The 18,225-nt window shown below is 35.6% G+C and overlaps 1 protein-coding gene across 5 annotated transcripts in view; it reads left to right on the forward strand.

Moving 5' to 3' along the window:
- MTA3 (metastasis associated 1 family member 3) overlaps window positions 1–18,225 on the forward strand; it is a 224,326-nt gene that overhangs the window by 102,391 nt on the left and 103,710 nt on the right. For all 5 annotated transcript variants that reach the window (XM_045549481.1, XM_045549482.1, XM_045549484.1 and 2 more), the window contains 2 exons: window positions 7,982–8,045; window positions 11,917–12,034. In XM_045549481.1, the coding sequence (XP_045405437.1) occupies window positions 7,982–8,045; window positions 11,917–12,034 (182 nt within the window). The remainder of the gene's footprint in view (window positions 1–7,981; window positions 8,046–11,916; window positions 12,035–18,225) is intronic.

Raw genomic sequence — 18,225 nt, forward strand, 5'->3', positions numbered from 1 at the left:
AACCAACTCTTGCATGAACTACTAGAGTGGAGAACTCACTCATTCACTCATTGCTGCTTGGAGGGCACCACGCCACTCATGAGGGATCTGGGGGGGCACCCCCCTCACTTCCCAGTAGGCCCTACCTCCAACATTGGGGATCAAACTTCAACATGAGATTTGGAGGGGACAGATACTCAAACTTTAGATGGTTTAATGCAGTTTGGTTAAATTCTTCGTGTAACCTGGGATCTAAAAGCAGTGGATGATACAGTAGTCCTTTTTATTGTCAGAATCACTGACAACTGATCAGACCCCCTCCTTTGAAAGATATAAATACTTTTTGGGGGGATTGTGCTAGGGGATATGTAATATATTTGCACAGTTCAGAAATCATTGTTCAAAAACGGGATGTACAATTAAATGTTTCATTCTTGCTTGGTTCCCCAGCTCTTCAGTGTTTCTAGACTTTTACATACACTTCCAGAAACGTTGCATGCATATAGAACCAATGAAGTATATATATTTATGTGTCTGTAAGTAAATTGTGAATTATGATATTGTTATGTTGTGCTGTTTAAATAAAGTATCTTGGTGATAATTCCATATTAGATCATAAAGATCTGCCTCATTCTTTTTTATGGCTGTTTTATATTTCTAATTTATTTAATCCTAACTAATGGATATTTGGTTCATTTTAGTTTTTTTGCTGTTAAAAACAATACTGAAAAGAATAAACTTATATATAGGTTGACATGTGTGATTGTGAGTGTATCTGCAAAATTATACCATATAAAATAGTTTAAAATATCCTAATTGAGTTTTCTGATTTTGTATTTCTTCATACTTCTCTATTGGTCAAAGCAGGGAGGTTCTACTGAAAGGATTTGTGATTTATAAATTTAATTTATGATGTATCTGTTGAGACTTTTTTTGTTATTTTCAGAGGAAGCTTTTTTTACAAATATATTTACTGAAAAATAAATAGTAATGCTAACTTTTTAAGTATATAAGTAATAAAATAGCACTCCATTGTGGATTATCGTCTCTCTTCAGTTTGTTAATGTTTTAAAAGCTTATATGGAATCGTAAAAAAATTTCCTTTTGCACATTTTATTATGCCACTATTTTTATTTTCTGATTATTTTTATTTTTTTATTCTGGCATATTACGGGGGTACAAATGTTTGGTTACATATATTGCCTTTGCCCCGCCTGAGTCAGAGCTTCAAGCATGTCCATCCCCCAGATGGTGCGCACTGCACCCATTAAGTGTGAAGTATTTTTATTTTTTATTTATTTATTTTTTGGAAACAGGGTCTCACTCTGTCACCCATGCTAGAGAGCAGTGGCTCAATCATAGCTCACTACAGCCTCAAACTTTGGGCTCAAGCGATCCTCCTGCCTCAGCCTCCCAAGTAACTGGGACTACAGGTGTATGCCACTATGCCTGGCTAATTTCTTTAATTTTTTGTAGAGACGGGGTCTTACTATTGCCCAGGCTGGTCTCGAACTCCTGGCCTCAAGCCATCTTCCTGCCTTGGCCTCCCAAAGTGCTAGGATTACATGTGTGAGCCACTGTGCCCAGCCAGTATTTTTATTTGAAGATGTTGGATATTTGCGTTTTCCTTGGTAATCTATAAACAAAATTTGAATTAGCCAAAAGTGTACTATTGATGACTATAAGTAGTGCTATTTAATAAATGAACTTAACATGAGGAAGGTAATTACTTAGTGTGCTTAGGCTCTTAGGCTTGCTAGTAGGAGGAGGACTGGAGGGAAAACATAGTAGAGAAAAATCATATCACAGCTTACCATTTTATAGTCTACGTGTTTAGTATGCTTTTTTTGAATATTGCGTTTATATGTTATAATCTTACATTTGAATTGACTATTTAAACCACCTTATGGGTTGAAGCATTTTTCTCCAACCAAAATCGTAATGCTGAAGACCACTGGGTAAGGTGCAAAGTATTATCTGTGTATTGTTCTAAGTACTGGTGTTCTACATGTTGTGGAATGTCTGTGAGATTTTCCTGGTGGCCAAATGATTTGTAATCTTGTCCTGGAGAGGATGATATTCCCAATATCTACTGCCTTCTTAGAATATTCCACTTACTCTTATCAAAGGGAAAAGTGGCATCAAATGAAGGACTTTTCCACCCTTTATTCCTCTTTGACAGTTTCTTTCATACTTGTTATTAAATCTTCAGAATCATGGTCTCTGCAGTGCTTTCCATATGTCAGAGGCAGAATGAGCTTCCCAAAACACTGCTTGTCAATCATTTTTCTTTTTCTTTTTTTTTTTTTATTTCAGCTCTTCATGGGGGTACAGAAGCTCAGGTTACATACATTGTCCATGTCCCGTCCATCCCCCTGAGTCAGAGCCTCAAGCGTGTCCATTCTTCAGACAGTGCGCCTGGCACTCACCATGTAGTCATACCTCCATCCCCTCCCCCCACCCCCCTGTCAATCATTTTTCTTCACAAAATCCATTAATCTATCACATTAAGCCCAAATATCTCTTCTTGGCTTTTCATTTCTCTATCTACTCAAACAGATGTTCCAGGTGTTTTGTGTGTTTGCCTCCTTTTAATTTTTATTTAACATCCGTTAAAGCAGTATTAACAACAGAAAAATCTTTGAATAGAAGTGTTTAAAGATTTCCATATTTCTTCTTTGTCCTCCTCCTTTTTATAAACTAAAGACTCATAAAATCATACTCTTTCACTTATATAGGCAATTTTTTTTTTTTTTTTTTGAGACAGAGTCTCCCTCCATCATCCTGGGTAGAGTGCAGCCATGTCATCACAGCTCACTGCAACCTCAAACTCCTGACTTCAAGTGATCCTCCTGCCTGGCCTCCCACAATGCTGGGGTTATGGGCATGAGCCACTGCAGTGGGCCTTATATAGGCAATCTTAAATGTTTGTTACCAAGATATAGTTAAGAAAACTGTAGTTCATTAATTTGACAATGTCTGGACAGTTTTCATTATAGCAACTGTATGAGGGGGTGCTACTGTCATCCAGTGGGTAGAGACCAGGGGTGCTGCTAAACATCTTACAGTGCCTAGGCCAGCCTAGGTAGCAAAGAATAATCTGGCCTAAAATGTCAGTTTTGCCAGGATTGAGAAGACCTGTTGTAGAGTCATCATAAATAACCCTTGCTCCCTTGGTGTAGTATTCATACAAATTTATGTACATTGGGATCCCCTTTCATTTTAAATCTAATGGTTTTTAAACATCAACTATATGTATATTGTTGTCTAATAATATCCAAGGCAGTCATATGCTCTGTTACTACTCTGTATCATTTCAAACCCCTCTGACAGTGGCTTCTGCATTTATACCATTCTTATTTTGCTACTATTTTTTTTTTAATTATTTTTGTATTTTTTTGAGACAGTCTCACTCTGTTGCCTGGGCTAGAATGCCATGGCGTCAGCCTAGCTCACAGCAACCTCAGGCTCCTGGGCTCAAGCTATCCTATCCCGAGTAGCTGGGATTACATGCCTGGCTAATTTTTATTATATTATATATATAATATATATATTCTTAGTTGTCCAGCTAATTTCTTTCTATTTTTAGTAGAGACGGGGGGTCTCACTCTTGCTCAGGCTGGTCTCAAACTCCTCAGCCTCCCAGAGTGCTAGGATTACAGGCATGAGCCACTATGCCCCGCCTACTACTATTTTTTAATGTTAGAAATTCCTCTTTGCTTTCTCTCTCTTCCCTGTTTTCTTTGGCTTGTGTTTTCAATATTATCACAGCTTTTATTTAACTTAATAACCAATCTTTGTGTTTTAGGAACATGCAATTAGTCCTCACATACTCTTTCTTGTATAACCTTTTGTCTCCTTTGGAGTTAATAATTGTTTTGCCTTTTGATTTGTCTTCTAAAATGTAACAATTTTTAATCCTTGCGTATCTGAAAATGTTTCTCACATTTAGCTGATAATTTGTTTAGGCATATAATTTTGGATTGGAAATCATTTCCATCAGATATTGAATCTTTGCTTTTATTCCATCTTATAGTATTGCTGTTGAGAAATCTAATCTTCTGAAATTATTTTAGATTGTTGAACTTCATTTTTTTTATTTGGTTGTTTATTGTATTCAGTGGATTAAGTGCTATATAAAACTCTCTATTCACTGGCTCTCCAATCACAGAACTTAGTCTTTTGAGACTGTTCTTTATATGAAAAAATGTTCAGAATCCAGAGTTTGTGGCAAATGTTAAGACTCATAAAGCTGATGAGAAAAATGCCTTCATTAAATGCCTTTCTTTAATGAAGCAATAATGGCTTTTGTTGAACAAGGAAAAGTTTAATTCTGACTCTGTATCTATAGGAGTGGTTTTACAAGTTTAGTGTAACTAAGGAACCACCACCTGGTGATGTTTGTTAATCATGTAGATTCCTGGATCCATCCCAAGATATTGGGATTAAGTAAATCTGGTATGGCACTAAGAAATTTAATTTTTCTAAGCTGGTCGTGGTACCTATGTTGTATCAAACTAAAGGGAAGTGTGTAAGCAGTGGGAAGATGACTACTAATTTAAACTTCTTTCTCTTTCATTCATACAAATATGTAACATTTTTAGATAAAATAAATATATAACCTGTATGTAAATTTTTACATATGGTTTTTAATCTATGACATTGTAATGGATATACAAGTAGCAGATTCCAGACTGATTAGCACTTGCCATTAGACATTGGACTATGTTGTGTCATAATTATTTATTCATATGTCTGCAGTCTGCACAGTCTCTGAAACAGTATATTTTCAAAAACTTTTTGAAAGAATTGTGAGAAAGTATATTTTCTTTATAACAATTTTGTATTCCTTTGTGGTTCTATGTAGAAAAGCATTATGAATGATTATATGGGCCCGGGGTTATCTTTTTTATGTTGTATTCTTAGATATGCTTCATATTATGTTGGATATCTTTATTCTTTAAGGATTAAACTATTGTGGAAGAAACACAATTAGGTTCATTGCTTGAGGCTCAGTATAAATCGGTTGGGATGTCTATATTTAGAATTTTATAATAGTTCCTTTAGGTTGGGGTTAGCTTAGAATTTACCATGTTTTTTATCTGTGAGCCAAGATTTGTTTGGCATAAAGGAAATCAAGGCTTTAAGTTTCTTTTTAAACCTCTTTTATCAACAACTCTTGGCATGGTGGTACATATGTTAATTACACATTCATATTTACTTTATAAAATAATTCTGACTCAACCTCTTTGTTAGCTGTTAATGTACATACATGAAAATTTTAAATGTTAGATTTTCATTTTTAATTTGGGTAAAAGTATAATATAGCTATATTAAAGAAAATTTAAGAACTAAAATCTCCTATTATCCTTTCATGTTTGCATAAGAACTACATTCTCCAAAACAATTTAAATTTTAGTACAACCAGTGTTTTCTTATCTCCTAATATAATTACCAAAATAAGGATTTGATAGTTTAGTTTAAATTCTTTTGTCATTTCAGATCATATGGAGGAGGCTTTTTAAAGTATGTTATATTGTTTATATTTATATGAATTTTCAGTGTCTTAAAATTAAAGTGGCTTAAAATTCAAGTGGCTTTCAGAGACAGTGGTATTGGCTGGTCCCAGTGCAGTGGTATTTACAATGAATTGATCATAACCAGTTAAAAAATTCTTTGTTCCCTCTTCACTTCCATCGCTTCACTTGACTAGCCTTAACAAATAACCAGTGGTAAAAAAAAGAAGGGTTTTATTTCTTCTAGGTGATTAAGTGTTAAAAATATTGCTTTGTCAGATCTGATTGAAGGGAAAAAAGTAAATGAAAACTATTTTTAGAAACCCTATTTATTATTTAAGCATATTGCATGTGTGAGTATACAGTCATGTGTCATCCTAGTTATTCCATGGCAGCTATAGATGTGCTAATGGCAGCAGAGCAATTTCTGTGGTTGCAATTCTGTCCTTTGTAAGAGCATGTTAGGTAATTGTTGACTTTGAATGAGTGTTGTTGTGTGTGCTAAAGTAATGTTAATTTTTCTGCTTCACTAATATGCATGAATAAAATACATTAACAAAACAAGAAAATCTTTATAACTCCTCTGGTAACCAAATTAGAGATTTGTCAGGATAATATGGAAATACCACATGCTCTCAGAGAAAGCATTCTAAATGACTTTAACCTATGACCGTTATCAGAGGAAGATGTTTTTATGAGGGGAATTTTTTAGATTTAAGGGGTATAGAGTTGTAAAAATGTTTAGAAAACTAACTTTTGACCTATGTGTTAGCACTTCTTCTTTGGTATTTTATTTTGCTTTTGGTAATTTTTTTCTATGAATTATATTTCACTATGGTAATCCAACAGCAAGCTTTTACAGCTTCCTATATAATGTGTATATGATTACATATTATATACATTTGTTTTCACATGTTGGTTTTGGGGGACGTTGTGACTTTTCCTTTAGAAAACCAAATGTTTTTATAATATTGTATCTGTAACTTGAATAATCTATCAAAATTCTCCTGTCAGATTTGTGGCTGTATTGAATTTTTCAAGTTGGTGAGGATCATTTTGAAAGTGCTTGTAATAAATCACCTGGATAACCTTAATTTTTCTCGAAGTCTATTTATTATCAAGCCTTTAAAAAATAGATATTCCTTTCCAAACTCAGATTAAAGGTAAATGCTGTCAGACTTCAAGGTCCATGAATCTGTAGATCTTTGTTTTTGCCCCTTGCTCTATAGAAGTTTCTCGTGTTTAAATTTTAATTAAATTTTAAATTTAAATTTAATTTTTCTTTTTTGAGACAATCTGGCTCTGTTGCCTAGGCTAGAGTGCAGCAGCCTGATCATAGCTCACTGAAGCTCTGAAATCCTAGGCTCAAAAGCATCCTCCTGCCTCAGCCTCCTAAATAGCTGGGACTACAGGTGCACACCACCATACTTGGCTAATTTTTTAATTTTTTCATAGAGATGGGGCCTCAATGTGTTGCTCAGGTTGGTCTTGAACTCCTGACCTCAAGTGATCCTCCCTCCCTCCTTGGCCTTTCAAAGTGCTAGGATTACAGCCACTGCACCCAGCCATTAACTAGTCTTTAGAGTAATTTCAGTAAAGGTAAATTAGTTATATCCTGATAATTCATAAACAATGTATTATTTTTAGGTTGTCATATGCAGTGGCTGTTTTTTTTAACTCTTTTATTTTTAACTCTTTTTTTTTTTTTGAGACAGAGACTCACTCTGTTGCCCAGGCTAGAGTGCTGTGGCATCAGCCTAGCTCACAGCAACCTCAGACTCCTGGACTCAAGCAATCCTCCTGCCTCAGCCTCCCAAGTAGCTGGGACTACAGGCATGTGCCACTATGCCCGGCTAATTTTTTCTCTATATATTTTTAGCTGTCCATATAATTTCTTTATATTTTAGTAGAGATGGGATCTCGCTCTTGCTCAGGCTGGTCCTGAACTCAAACAATCTGCCTGCCTCAGCCTCCCAGAGTGCTAGGATTACAGGCGTGAGCCACCACACCCTGCCTACAGTGGCTATTTAAAAAAAATCTGGACATTATTTTAGGCACCAGTTTTTATGGTGTTTGTCTGACGATCCCTTGTATAAAATTATCTTATAATACCTGTTTGTAGATTCAGAAACTGACTGTTAGTTTAAAGGTCTCATTGTGCTTGTTTTTTTTCTTTAATAATTAGGAAATACATATAAAATGTTCTGTCTTATAAGGGTTTACTCACAACACAATTCCTTCCACAGGCTAGCCTCTCCATAAATAAGTGCCTACAACGATAACCTTATTTTATAGGTTACTCAACACCAGGATTATAAAGCAGACCTAAGTAGTCTGAATATATATTAATACATTTAAATGTATTTCCAGCTGCCATCTAGCTTCTTAGTACCAGTTCTGCATTTTTAGTATTCTTAATTTTCTGTATGTCATCACTGAGAAGATGAAAAGTAGCCCTTCTTACTTTTTTTTTTCTCTTTCTACAGGGGAAAATGCAGTGTTGCCCTTCTGAATGAGACAGAATCCGTATTATCATATCTTGATAAAGAGGTAATTCACAACCATACTTTTTCTGTAGGTTTTTTTTGTATTTATTTCACGTGAAGCCCATACCTTCAAATTTATTTCTTTTTACACCAAAGTGTTATTGCACCATTATAGCAGTATTATTCCAAAACTATGATGACTAGAATGCATTTAGCTAGTTTTACTTTTCTGGTTAACTGAGACAAGAGGTAGCAAAACCTCCTGGGTCTGTCTTTTGTTTCGTAATGAAAGACTTTATAAAATATAGGACATGATTTAGTTGATAGTTGATAAATATTTTTTAGCTTTATGAAATTAATATTTTAGTATATTTCGTTCCCTTTTTGTTTTTTAAATAGTTTTTCTTTTAGACTCTTTCCAGATGAGATTTTATCATTGGTAGTCTGCTTCCTTCCCTGGAATCTTAAATTTTTTTTTTGTCATTTAAAAATATTTTTCACTAAAACTCAACAAGAAGCATATGTAACAGGTTGAATTAGAGCTTGTGTTCATTGAAGGGAGGAAATTCTTGTTAACAAAATATTCCATGTTTTGCATAATTTCAGTTGACCTTTAAAATAATATCATTTGTATTACTATTGGAAAAATATTTCACTGTCAGTGATGCTTCAATGTTTAATCTTTATGATTTCCCCCTCCCCCAAATCCTTATTACATATGAGCATTTGGTTTTTATAGAATTAAAGGGACACATATCCTTTTAAAAAAATCTTTCTTACTTTACTCAACTTTTATCCCTTTATCTCAGATGAAGAAAACATTAGAAAACCTAATAAAGAAAACAAAAAGGAAAATACTCCTTTTAGTTGTCTGCCTGGTAAAAAATAGAGAAGAAAGCAATATAATAATTTTAAAATAAAAAGAAAAAAAAAGGAAAATACATATCCAAGGCAGAAAAAAAGGTTAATAGTCTTTGTAACTTATCTTTGTGAAATTTAGAAGGTAGGCTTTTGTTATCAGTCTATCCAACAGAATATGAATAATGATAATGTGCAGAAATTATCATTAATTCACAGAAGCAGAAATAAAAAGGACCAAAAAAAAAAAGAAGAGGAATAAAAAGGCAAAACATTCAGTGTTTCATTGTATTTTATTGGTGTATTTGTTAAGAGGAATTCAGAAAAAAGTGTTACTATTTTGCTTCTAATTGGTTGTTGGTAATTTGTATATGCTAAGATCTTTAGTAGGTGAAAACTAGTGAAGATCTTTAGAATTTTACAGTTGTGAGTAAATTCTATCCACTTGATTTTTTCACCTCTTACTACTTTATTGATCTCTGGGACAGGAAGTGACCTCTGACAGTATATTTAAAAGAAACATTTTCTTGTGTGTATGAGGGGCAGTTTAGGAAAAATAAAACTGTTTGTATAATATATTAATACTTTATTCAATTAGAAAAACACTTTTTGTGAATTAGATTTCCTACTTTTTTTTTTTTTTTGATAGTCTCACTCTGTTGCTGGGGCCAAAGTGCAGTGACGTTATCATAGCTCACTGCCACCTCAAACTCCTGGGCTCAAATAATCGTCTTGCCTCAGCCTCCCAAGTAGCTGGGACTACAGGCATGCACTACAACACCCAGCTAACTTTTTCTGTTTTCAGTAGAGAAGAGTCTCGCTCTTCTTCAAGCTGGCCTGGAACTCCTGACCTCAAGTGATCCTCCCTCGACCTCCCAGAGTGCTAGGATTTCAGGTGTGAGCCATCACGCCAGGCCTAGATTTGCTACTTTATTACAAGACCATTCTGGAGAAATCTGTCCTGTATTTTAGGCATATTAAAATGTTGGGATTGGCATACTTGAAGATGGTAAACCAAAGAGCAACTTTGTAGTCATCTTTCTTAACTTTCAACTCTCTACGTTCTTGAAATCGGCCCATCTAAATACTCTTGGAATGTTTTCTTCTTTTTTTGTAGCTTCTATTATAAACTAAACATACTTTGTATTTTCTCATATTAATACATACAAATCAAAGGATTGTAAGCAACTTATGCAGCCTAAATAACCATTTCATTTCATTTTACTGTAGAGAATGGCAAAATCTTATTTTTATTAGGATACCATGCTAACAGGTTTTACTGATTAAAAGTGACCCGACGTAATTCTGTTTTACATCTGATTGTGAGCCAGTGGCAACAGAGATATACGTCATTGGTCATATCTATAAAGCAAAATAAACAAAAAAATGAAACAACTTTGATTACATAGTGATTACCCCTGTAACTTTGTTAAGCAGGTTGGGTAATATATTTCTGCAAACTTTTTCTTTTCCTTAGATAGCATTTTTAAAATATGCGTAAATTGTCATACATTGGTGTGACTTTTAGACAGTTTTACTTCTTAATCTTTTCTCCTGACACTGACCCATAATTAAAATACATCATATAATTTCTTAGTGGGTGAAATAACTTTGTTTTTTTCCCTTTTCCCTTATCACAGTGTTAGAGCCGGTTCCCCTCGGCCCCGGGAACAGAAAGACAGAGTCACTGAGGCTGCAAAGGCAAAGGAGTTTTATTTTGACTAGCTCGAGCTAGGGTCCAGGTCCCAGAGCACCAACGCAGTGGTCTCTTTACGAACCAGGACCCCGCCCTGGGGTAAAAACAAAGCTTTTATACTTTTTTTTTGCTGGAGTCTGTTGCTAGTTATTTTTGATAAGAGACTCTTTCCCAAGAGATTCCCTCCCAGGAGATTCTCTCCCCAAGGACACTCGCCCTGCACAGCCGGCCTCCCTATCAGGAAGCCACCTGCAGTGCGGTTTTTTTTCTTTTTTTTTTTAACTGCATTTGAGCATGGTTTTAGCTCTTTATCGTAATCAAGCAATAAGCAAGCAAGCTTTGTGTACAAAAGCGGAATTTGGCTGTTAGCTAAGAGCAAAAAACAAGTCACCATCAAACAAACTAAAATATTGTTTTAGTCCTACTCTACAACAGTATGTAAGAACTCCCAGAATGAGAGAGCTTTACAGTCTGAAAGATTATCTCTTACTTGCTGCTTGCTTGGCTGGGTCTAGGTAAAGTGCTGATGGTAGGAATAGGCCCTTCCAGGATATAATACAGAATTGTGCAGTAGGTGACCTTTGGGAACACAGTGGAAGCAGAAGACAGGATTTTGCTGGTTCAGATAGCCTTCTGTGGTTATACAGAATTCAGCAAAGGACTGGTAGGCAAGTCATTTTATCCATTAGCCTCTGTAACTAGGGCATTTAAACTTTTTAAGAGACTGCTAGAAAGTTTAGAGTTTGTGCTGCTGATGGTAGTGTATATAGTTATGTTTATATACCTGTCTATATATACATATGTATGCTTCAGAATTTAGAGGAAAACTACAGAATTATAATCAATAAACGTTTAACTCAGTCTTTGCAAAGTGATATTAATAAGTAAATTCCATGTAAGTTCAGTTCTTGCATAGTATAATGTGAGATATATGTACCTTTTAGTATTTTGAATGAAATGTAGGATGAATACTCCAAAAGTAAGAGTGCCTGCTATCCATGAAGGCATCTGTGTTGTTTGCTGTGGACTTTAGAAGAGGACTTGATTTTAGGTGTCTTAACTTTGAGTTATGGTTTCATTTTACTAACTTTTGAAACTCTGTTTTAGAGAGTAAATGGTTTTCTTTTAGACTGAAACAATAAAACTTCATAATCTACTTTATTTCAAGATAGTTCTTTGGGCTTGATTTAATTTTGCACTGTTTTACATGATGACAGTGACACTATACTCTCCTTGAAGTTTTATAAATTTATTTATAAAAACAAAATTTTATGTACTCTCTGAGGTTTTATGTTTCATTATTATGACATTGATTTTATTGTTTTATCAAAAAAAGTAGAAGGAATTAAGTTTACTTAGATATTTTCTGTCATTTTTTCAGGATAGCTTTTTCTACTCACTGGTCTATGACCCCTCATTGAAAACACTATTAGCTGACAAAGGTGAAATCAGAGTGGGACCTAGATATCAAGCAGACATTCCAGAAATGCTTGTAGAAGGTAAGTTTTTTTTTGGGTTTGTAGTCCTATGAAAACAAATATATCTTGAAACTCCCATTCTTATCCTCATGTGGAAGAAGTAACTTTCAGGGTAAAGTTTAAAAGTTATAAGCACATCCAATTTTAGAAATATAGGCATACTTCATTTTATTGCATTTTACTTTATTGCACTTTGTAGATATTTAGTTTTCTTAAAAATTGAGGGTTTGTAGCAACCCTATTTTGAGCAAGTCTATTGGCTCTATTTTTCCATCAGCATGCGCTCACTTCATGTCTCTGTGTCACATTTCAGTAATTTTTACGATGTTCAAACTTTTCCCTATTAGGATATTTGTTATGGTGATCTTTGATGTTACTATGATGATTATTTTGGGGCACCTCGAACCATATCCATATAAGATGGCAAACATAATTGATAAAGGTTTTGTGTGTTCTGACTGCTCCACCAACCAGCGATTCCCTGTTTCTCTCCCTCTCCTTGGGTTTCCCTATTCCCTGAGACACAACAGTATTGAAATAAAGCCAGTTAATAACCCTGCAATGGCCTGTAACTGGTCAGTGGAACAGAAGAGTTGCATGTCTCTCACTCGAAATCCAAAGCTAGAAATGATGAAGCTTAGTGAGGAAGGCATGTTGAAAGCCAAGATAGGCTGACAGCTAGGCCTCTTGCACCAAACAACCAAGCTGTGAATGTAGAGGAAAAGTTCATGAAGGAAATTAAACGTGCTATTGCAGTGAACACACAGATGATAAGAAAGCAAAACAGTATTATTGCTGGTAGGGAGAAAGTCTTAGTGGTCTGGATAGAAGAACAAACCAGCCACAACAGTCCCTTAAGCCAAAGCCTAATCCAGAGCAAGGCCCTAACTCCTTTTGGAAAGTATTCACCATTAAGAACATTCATGATTCATGGGAGGAGGTCAAAACATCAACACTAACAGGAGTTTGGAGGAAATTGATTCCAACCCTCATGAATAACTTTGGGTTCAGGACTTCAGTGGAGGAAGTCACTGCAGATGTGGTAGAAATAGCAAGAGAATTAGAAGGTTCAGATGACCATTAGCATGCTTTAGCAATAAAGTATTGTAAAATTAAGGTATGATATGTATATTTTTTTAAGCATAATGCTATTATACACTTAATGAATTACTATATGGTGTAAACATAAATTTTATATGCCCTGGGATACCAAAACATTTTCTATATTGCAGTGGTCTGAAACTGAACCTGTAGCATATCCGAGATATGCTTATATAACAAATAGCAATGGAAAATATTTTATCAGTTACTCATTTGTGACCTCTCACTTTTATGAGTGTTGTCATATTTTTATTTTAAATACAACTTTAAAAATGTTAGTGTTGTTGAACTCGTGTTTTAATGTGGCATCCTCATGCCTTGAGTTTCTTATGTCCCTTTATGTCCTTTAGGTGAAGTGAACACTGGATCTTGTGAACATTTTGGTAGGGATTTTGGCTGATCTAGGTTGTTTATGTACAAGAGGGATTCAAAGCTTTGCATTTTTAGAACAGGTCTTCCTAATGAGACGTAATTAATTTTTTGTTCTCCCATCATGACTATGCACTTAAAATATTTTCTGGCTGGGTGCAGTGGCTAACGCCTGTAATCCTAGCAATCTGGGAGGCTGGGAGGTGGGAGGATCGCTCGAGGTCAGGAATTCGAGACCAGCCTGAGCAAGAGCGAGACCCCATCTCTACTAAAAATATAGAAAGAAATTAACCAGACAACTAAACATATATATAGAAAAAATTAGCCGGGCATGTTGGCGCATGCCTGTAGTCCCAGCTACTCGGGAGGCTGAGACAGTAGGATTGCTTGAGCCCAAGAGTCTGAGGTTGCTGTGAGCTAGGGTGACGCCACAGCACTCTAGCCTGGGCAACAGAGCAAGACTCTGTCTCAAAAAAAAAAAAATCTATTTTCTGATTTCAAAAGTAAAACACTCTTACTATTAAAATTAAAACACTAAATAAGGCAGTGGATAATGAATGCCCTTCCCTTTCTTTCAGTCTAACCCCACATTTAATTACTATTATCATTCAGGGTATTTGTTTTTTTCACACCTGGAGTCATAATCCATCTGTAGAGGGTCCATGTGCAGTGGCATCCTGCACATGTCATTCTGCAACTGCTGCATCTTTAGCAGTTAATAGTGCATCTTTAGCATCTTCTTATCATTAAACTGATTTTATTTTTTATCGACTGTATAGTTCTTATAAATGTCCACGGATGTACCATAGTTTTCACTTTTAGTCCCTTTTTGATAAACTTTTAGTTGTTTATATTTTTTTGTATTACAAATAGTGTTGCTAGAAAAGCTACACATATATTTATGTGGCGTAAATATTTCTCAAGGATAACTCCCTGGGAGTGAAATGTTGTGTACATCTTATGTATTCTTTCTGGTTTTCATTTCCTTACCATAGTGATGGAAAATATTTTATATATTGAAAATACTCCTTTGCCTTTTAAAAAGGGTATATTAATTCATGTGTGAGAAAACCAATTGCCTGTACAAACACTGGGTATAAGTGTCTCTCTTCCCCTGCCCCATGCCTTTTATTTTATTTTATAAGACAGAGTCTCATTCTGTCACCCTGGGTAGAAAGCAGTGGCATCAGCCCAGCTCACAGCAACCTCAAACTCCTGGGCTCAAGCAATCCTCCTGCCTCAGCCTCCCAAGTAGTTGGGACTACAGGCATGAGCCACTGCACCTGGCCTTGTTTTATTTGTAGATACAAATTGATAGGTCATTTTTTTTAATGTTTAATAAAAACCCATGATTGTACTTGCTCTTAGTTGTCTTTAGCTCGTCTGTAAATTTCTTGTGCTTTTTCTAATTTGGTTACTTTCCATTGTTTATTGGTAAGAGATTTTAATATTAAAGGCATTTGTCCTTTGTCCACAAGTATTGCAAATATTTCCCCTTCTTATTATTTTATTTAAAAAAATTTTAATAGTGATTTAAATTTATTTATTTTTTGTTATACCAAAGTTTAGAATTTATTATTTTTTCCTTTCAGGCCATCATGATTTGTATTATGCACAGAATGGCCTTCACTTAGTTTCTGACATATGATTATTGAAACATGTGAGCTCTTCCATTGGTTCTTCTCTCTCTTTACCTTGTCTTACTTCTAGAAAATGGATGTTGAAAAGTTAAATCAGCAGATACTCAGAATAGATTTTGTGCACAATAGCACACATTGGTGCCAGTGGTGGGTAAATCACCATCACTGTGTGGCTGTATATCATGCCTGGCTGTAGATGTCTGTATTGTCATTCATGGTACATGAGTACATGGTTCGTTGATAATGATTAAGCTTGGAGAACAGAAAACCATTTCTGTACTTAGATGTGTTTGGAAATTTTTTTGAATAGGTTGTGAGCAGTGAATAATTTATGATAGGTTGAGAAGTTGCAGTTATTGGCATCCTGATATGTGCAGCTTGTCTCCCAGAACTAATTTTGGATGTTTATAGTTTTTAATGTTTGCTATTAGACTTCTAACACTATACCTAAGTGTTTACTATTTATTATTCCATTAAACAAACACTAAATTTTTAAATTTTATAAATGATGCTGCAATGAGTTTCCTCTTATACAATGGATACTTGTGGACCCTGCAGATACAACTGGAAAATAAGTTTCTAGAAGTAGAATTTCTAAGTCATAGAGCATGTGTGTTTTAAATTTCATAGAAAATGTCAAATTGTCTTCCAAGTTATCATTTAAATGTGAATTTTTCCCTTGTTTTATTTAACTTATAATTTGTATGTAGTAAATCTCACCCTTTTTAGTGTATAGTTCTGTGAGTTTTTAGCAAATGTGTATTCTCCTAGTTAAATAGTTCAGCAAGTCCTTTGGTATACATATGTATATAGGCTCCCAGTACAAGTCCTAAATTTCCTGAGAAGATTTTTGTTACTCTTTGCTGAAGTGTGATCTCTCCTTTCTTTGACCTCTAGCTATGTCAGTCACATAATCTTTTTGCTATTTTTATTATTTGACTTTTATAATTATGGACTTCTTGAACTATGGCCATGTGGTCCTCTCTCGAGCCCTGAGCATAGGCCTAGGCATATAGTAAGGCTATACATTTTTGCTTGTTGCTGATGTACAGTGCTGAACCAAGTAGTGAAGCTGGGATGGTTCAAATAACAATGGACAAAAAAAATGAGACCATGGAATCCCATATATTCCCATTTATTTAAAAAACTATTTAAATAAGATACTTGCCCCTGAAAAGCATAAAAATTGGGTATAATTTTAAGAGCAGTCTGGATGTGGTGGGTAAGGCTTGTAATCCAAGCACTTTGGGAGGCCAAGGCAGGAGGATCACTTGAGGCCAAGAGATGGAGATCAGCTCAGGGAAACAGAATGAGACTATGTTTCTAGGAAAAATTAACTGAGTGTGGTGGCATGTGCCTGTGGTCCCAGCTACTTGGGAGGCTGAAGCAGGAGGATCACTTGAATCGAGTAGTTTGGGGCTATAGTGAGCTATGATGGTGCCACTGCCCTCCAGCCTGGGTGACAGAGGGAGAACCCAACCCTCCCCCCTAAAAAAAAAAAAACCACAGAAGCATGTCTACCAAGCTAAGAATTGTTAAAAGTTATTATTTTAGGAAATGAAATAATAGGTAAAATGGAAAAATTTATTCTAGGATCCTCAAAAAGGACTTGAGGTTTATTTTACGGGTAGGGGCCATAATTCTTAACAGCTTGTGGCATTTGGGTAGTTATGCTAGCTATCTGAAAGACATCCTGTGTATTTAGAAATTGGGACTAAATATTCGTTAATATACTAGATCTTAGAGTTCATTAAATAGTGTTAATTGACTTTTAACAAGTTTCTCCTGGCATTCTTCTGGGTGCGTGGTTTACAAACTGTATTCAGGCAACAGAAAGCTTTCTTTATATGAAATATCATGCAACATAACCTTAACTAAAGTAAGAAGAGTTGTTCTGGGTGAAGTGGGGAACAGGCCCCCATCGAGCCTCTCAAGGCACCCTAGTGTACTGCCAGACTCAGGATTACGAAATCCGCTGATCAGTACAGCACTTGACGCCTCTTTCAGTCCCATCTCTTCATTACCCAGTCACAATCCCCAAATAAACTCTGTACAGGTAAAAGTACTTGTGGTGATTCATGTCTCTTTGTGATCTGGCATAACAAAGGGGCTCCATTTGCTTTGCTTTTTTCCATTACAATCTTAAAATTTATCTTATTGCAAACAACACGAAATGTAGTAGAAAATGCAATTATGCAGTACTGGAATCAAAAGGTAGTAATCCCTCAGATCATCCCTCCTTAACTGCTATTACACAGCGTTATTAGTGTAAACCTGTTCTTGTACAGTGTTACATAAAAATAGTGATCCATGAAATTATATTCTGTGGAATGTTCTATGGTGTGATAGATCCAGGTTTATTTCATTTATCTCTTTTTTTTTTTTTTGAGATAGGGTCTTGCTTTGTTGCTTGGGCTATAGTACAGTGGTGTCATTGTAGCTCACTGCAGCTTCAGACTCCTGGGCTCAAGTGTTTCTCCTGCCTCAGCCTCCTGAGTAGCTGGGACTACAGGTGTGCACCACCATGCCCACCTAATTTTTCTATTTTCTGTAGAGTGTGGGGCCTCGTTATGTTGCTCAGTCTTGAACTCCTGACCTCAAGCGATCCTCCTGCCTCAGCTTCCCAAAGTGCTAGGTTTACAGGTGTGAGCCACTGCACCTGGCTATTTTATCTATCTCTTATAAATTTTATGGTAGGGCAAGTTTTCCCTCATTATTGCTCTTTAAAATTTCTTGGGGGTTGGTGTTCACATCATGAGCTTTCTTTCTTTCTTTTTTTTTTTTGAGACGAGGTCTCACTCTATCACCCAGGCTGTGGTAGGATCATACCTTACTTTAACCTTGAATTCCTGGGCTCCAGTGGTCCTTCCACTTCGGCCTCCCAAGCAGTTGGGACTACAAGCGTGTGCCACCATACCCAGCTAATTTTTAATTTTTTTGTAGAGATGGGGATCTCTCACTCTGTTGCCCAGGCTGGTCTTGAACTCCTGGCCTCAAGCAATCCTTCCACCTCAGCTTCCCAAAGTGCTGGGAGTACAGGCATGAACTACTGCACCCAGCCATGTTTTTTCTTGAAATTTATTATCTATTTGTCACTTTTTT

This window comes from Lemur catta, chromosome 4 (assembly GCF_020740605.2).
Source record: "Lemur catta isolate mLemCat1 chromosome 4, mLemCat1.pri, whole genome shotgun sequence".
NCBI lineage: Eukaryota > Metazoa > Chordata > Mammalia > Primates > Lemuridae > Lemur > Lemur catta.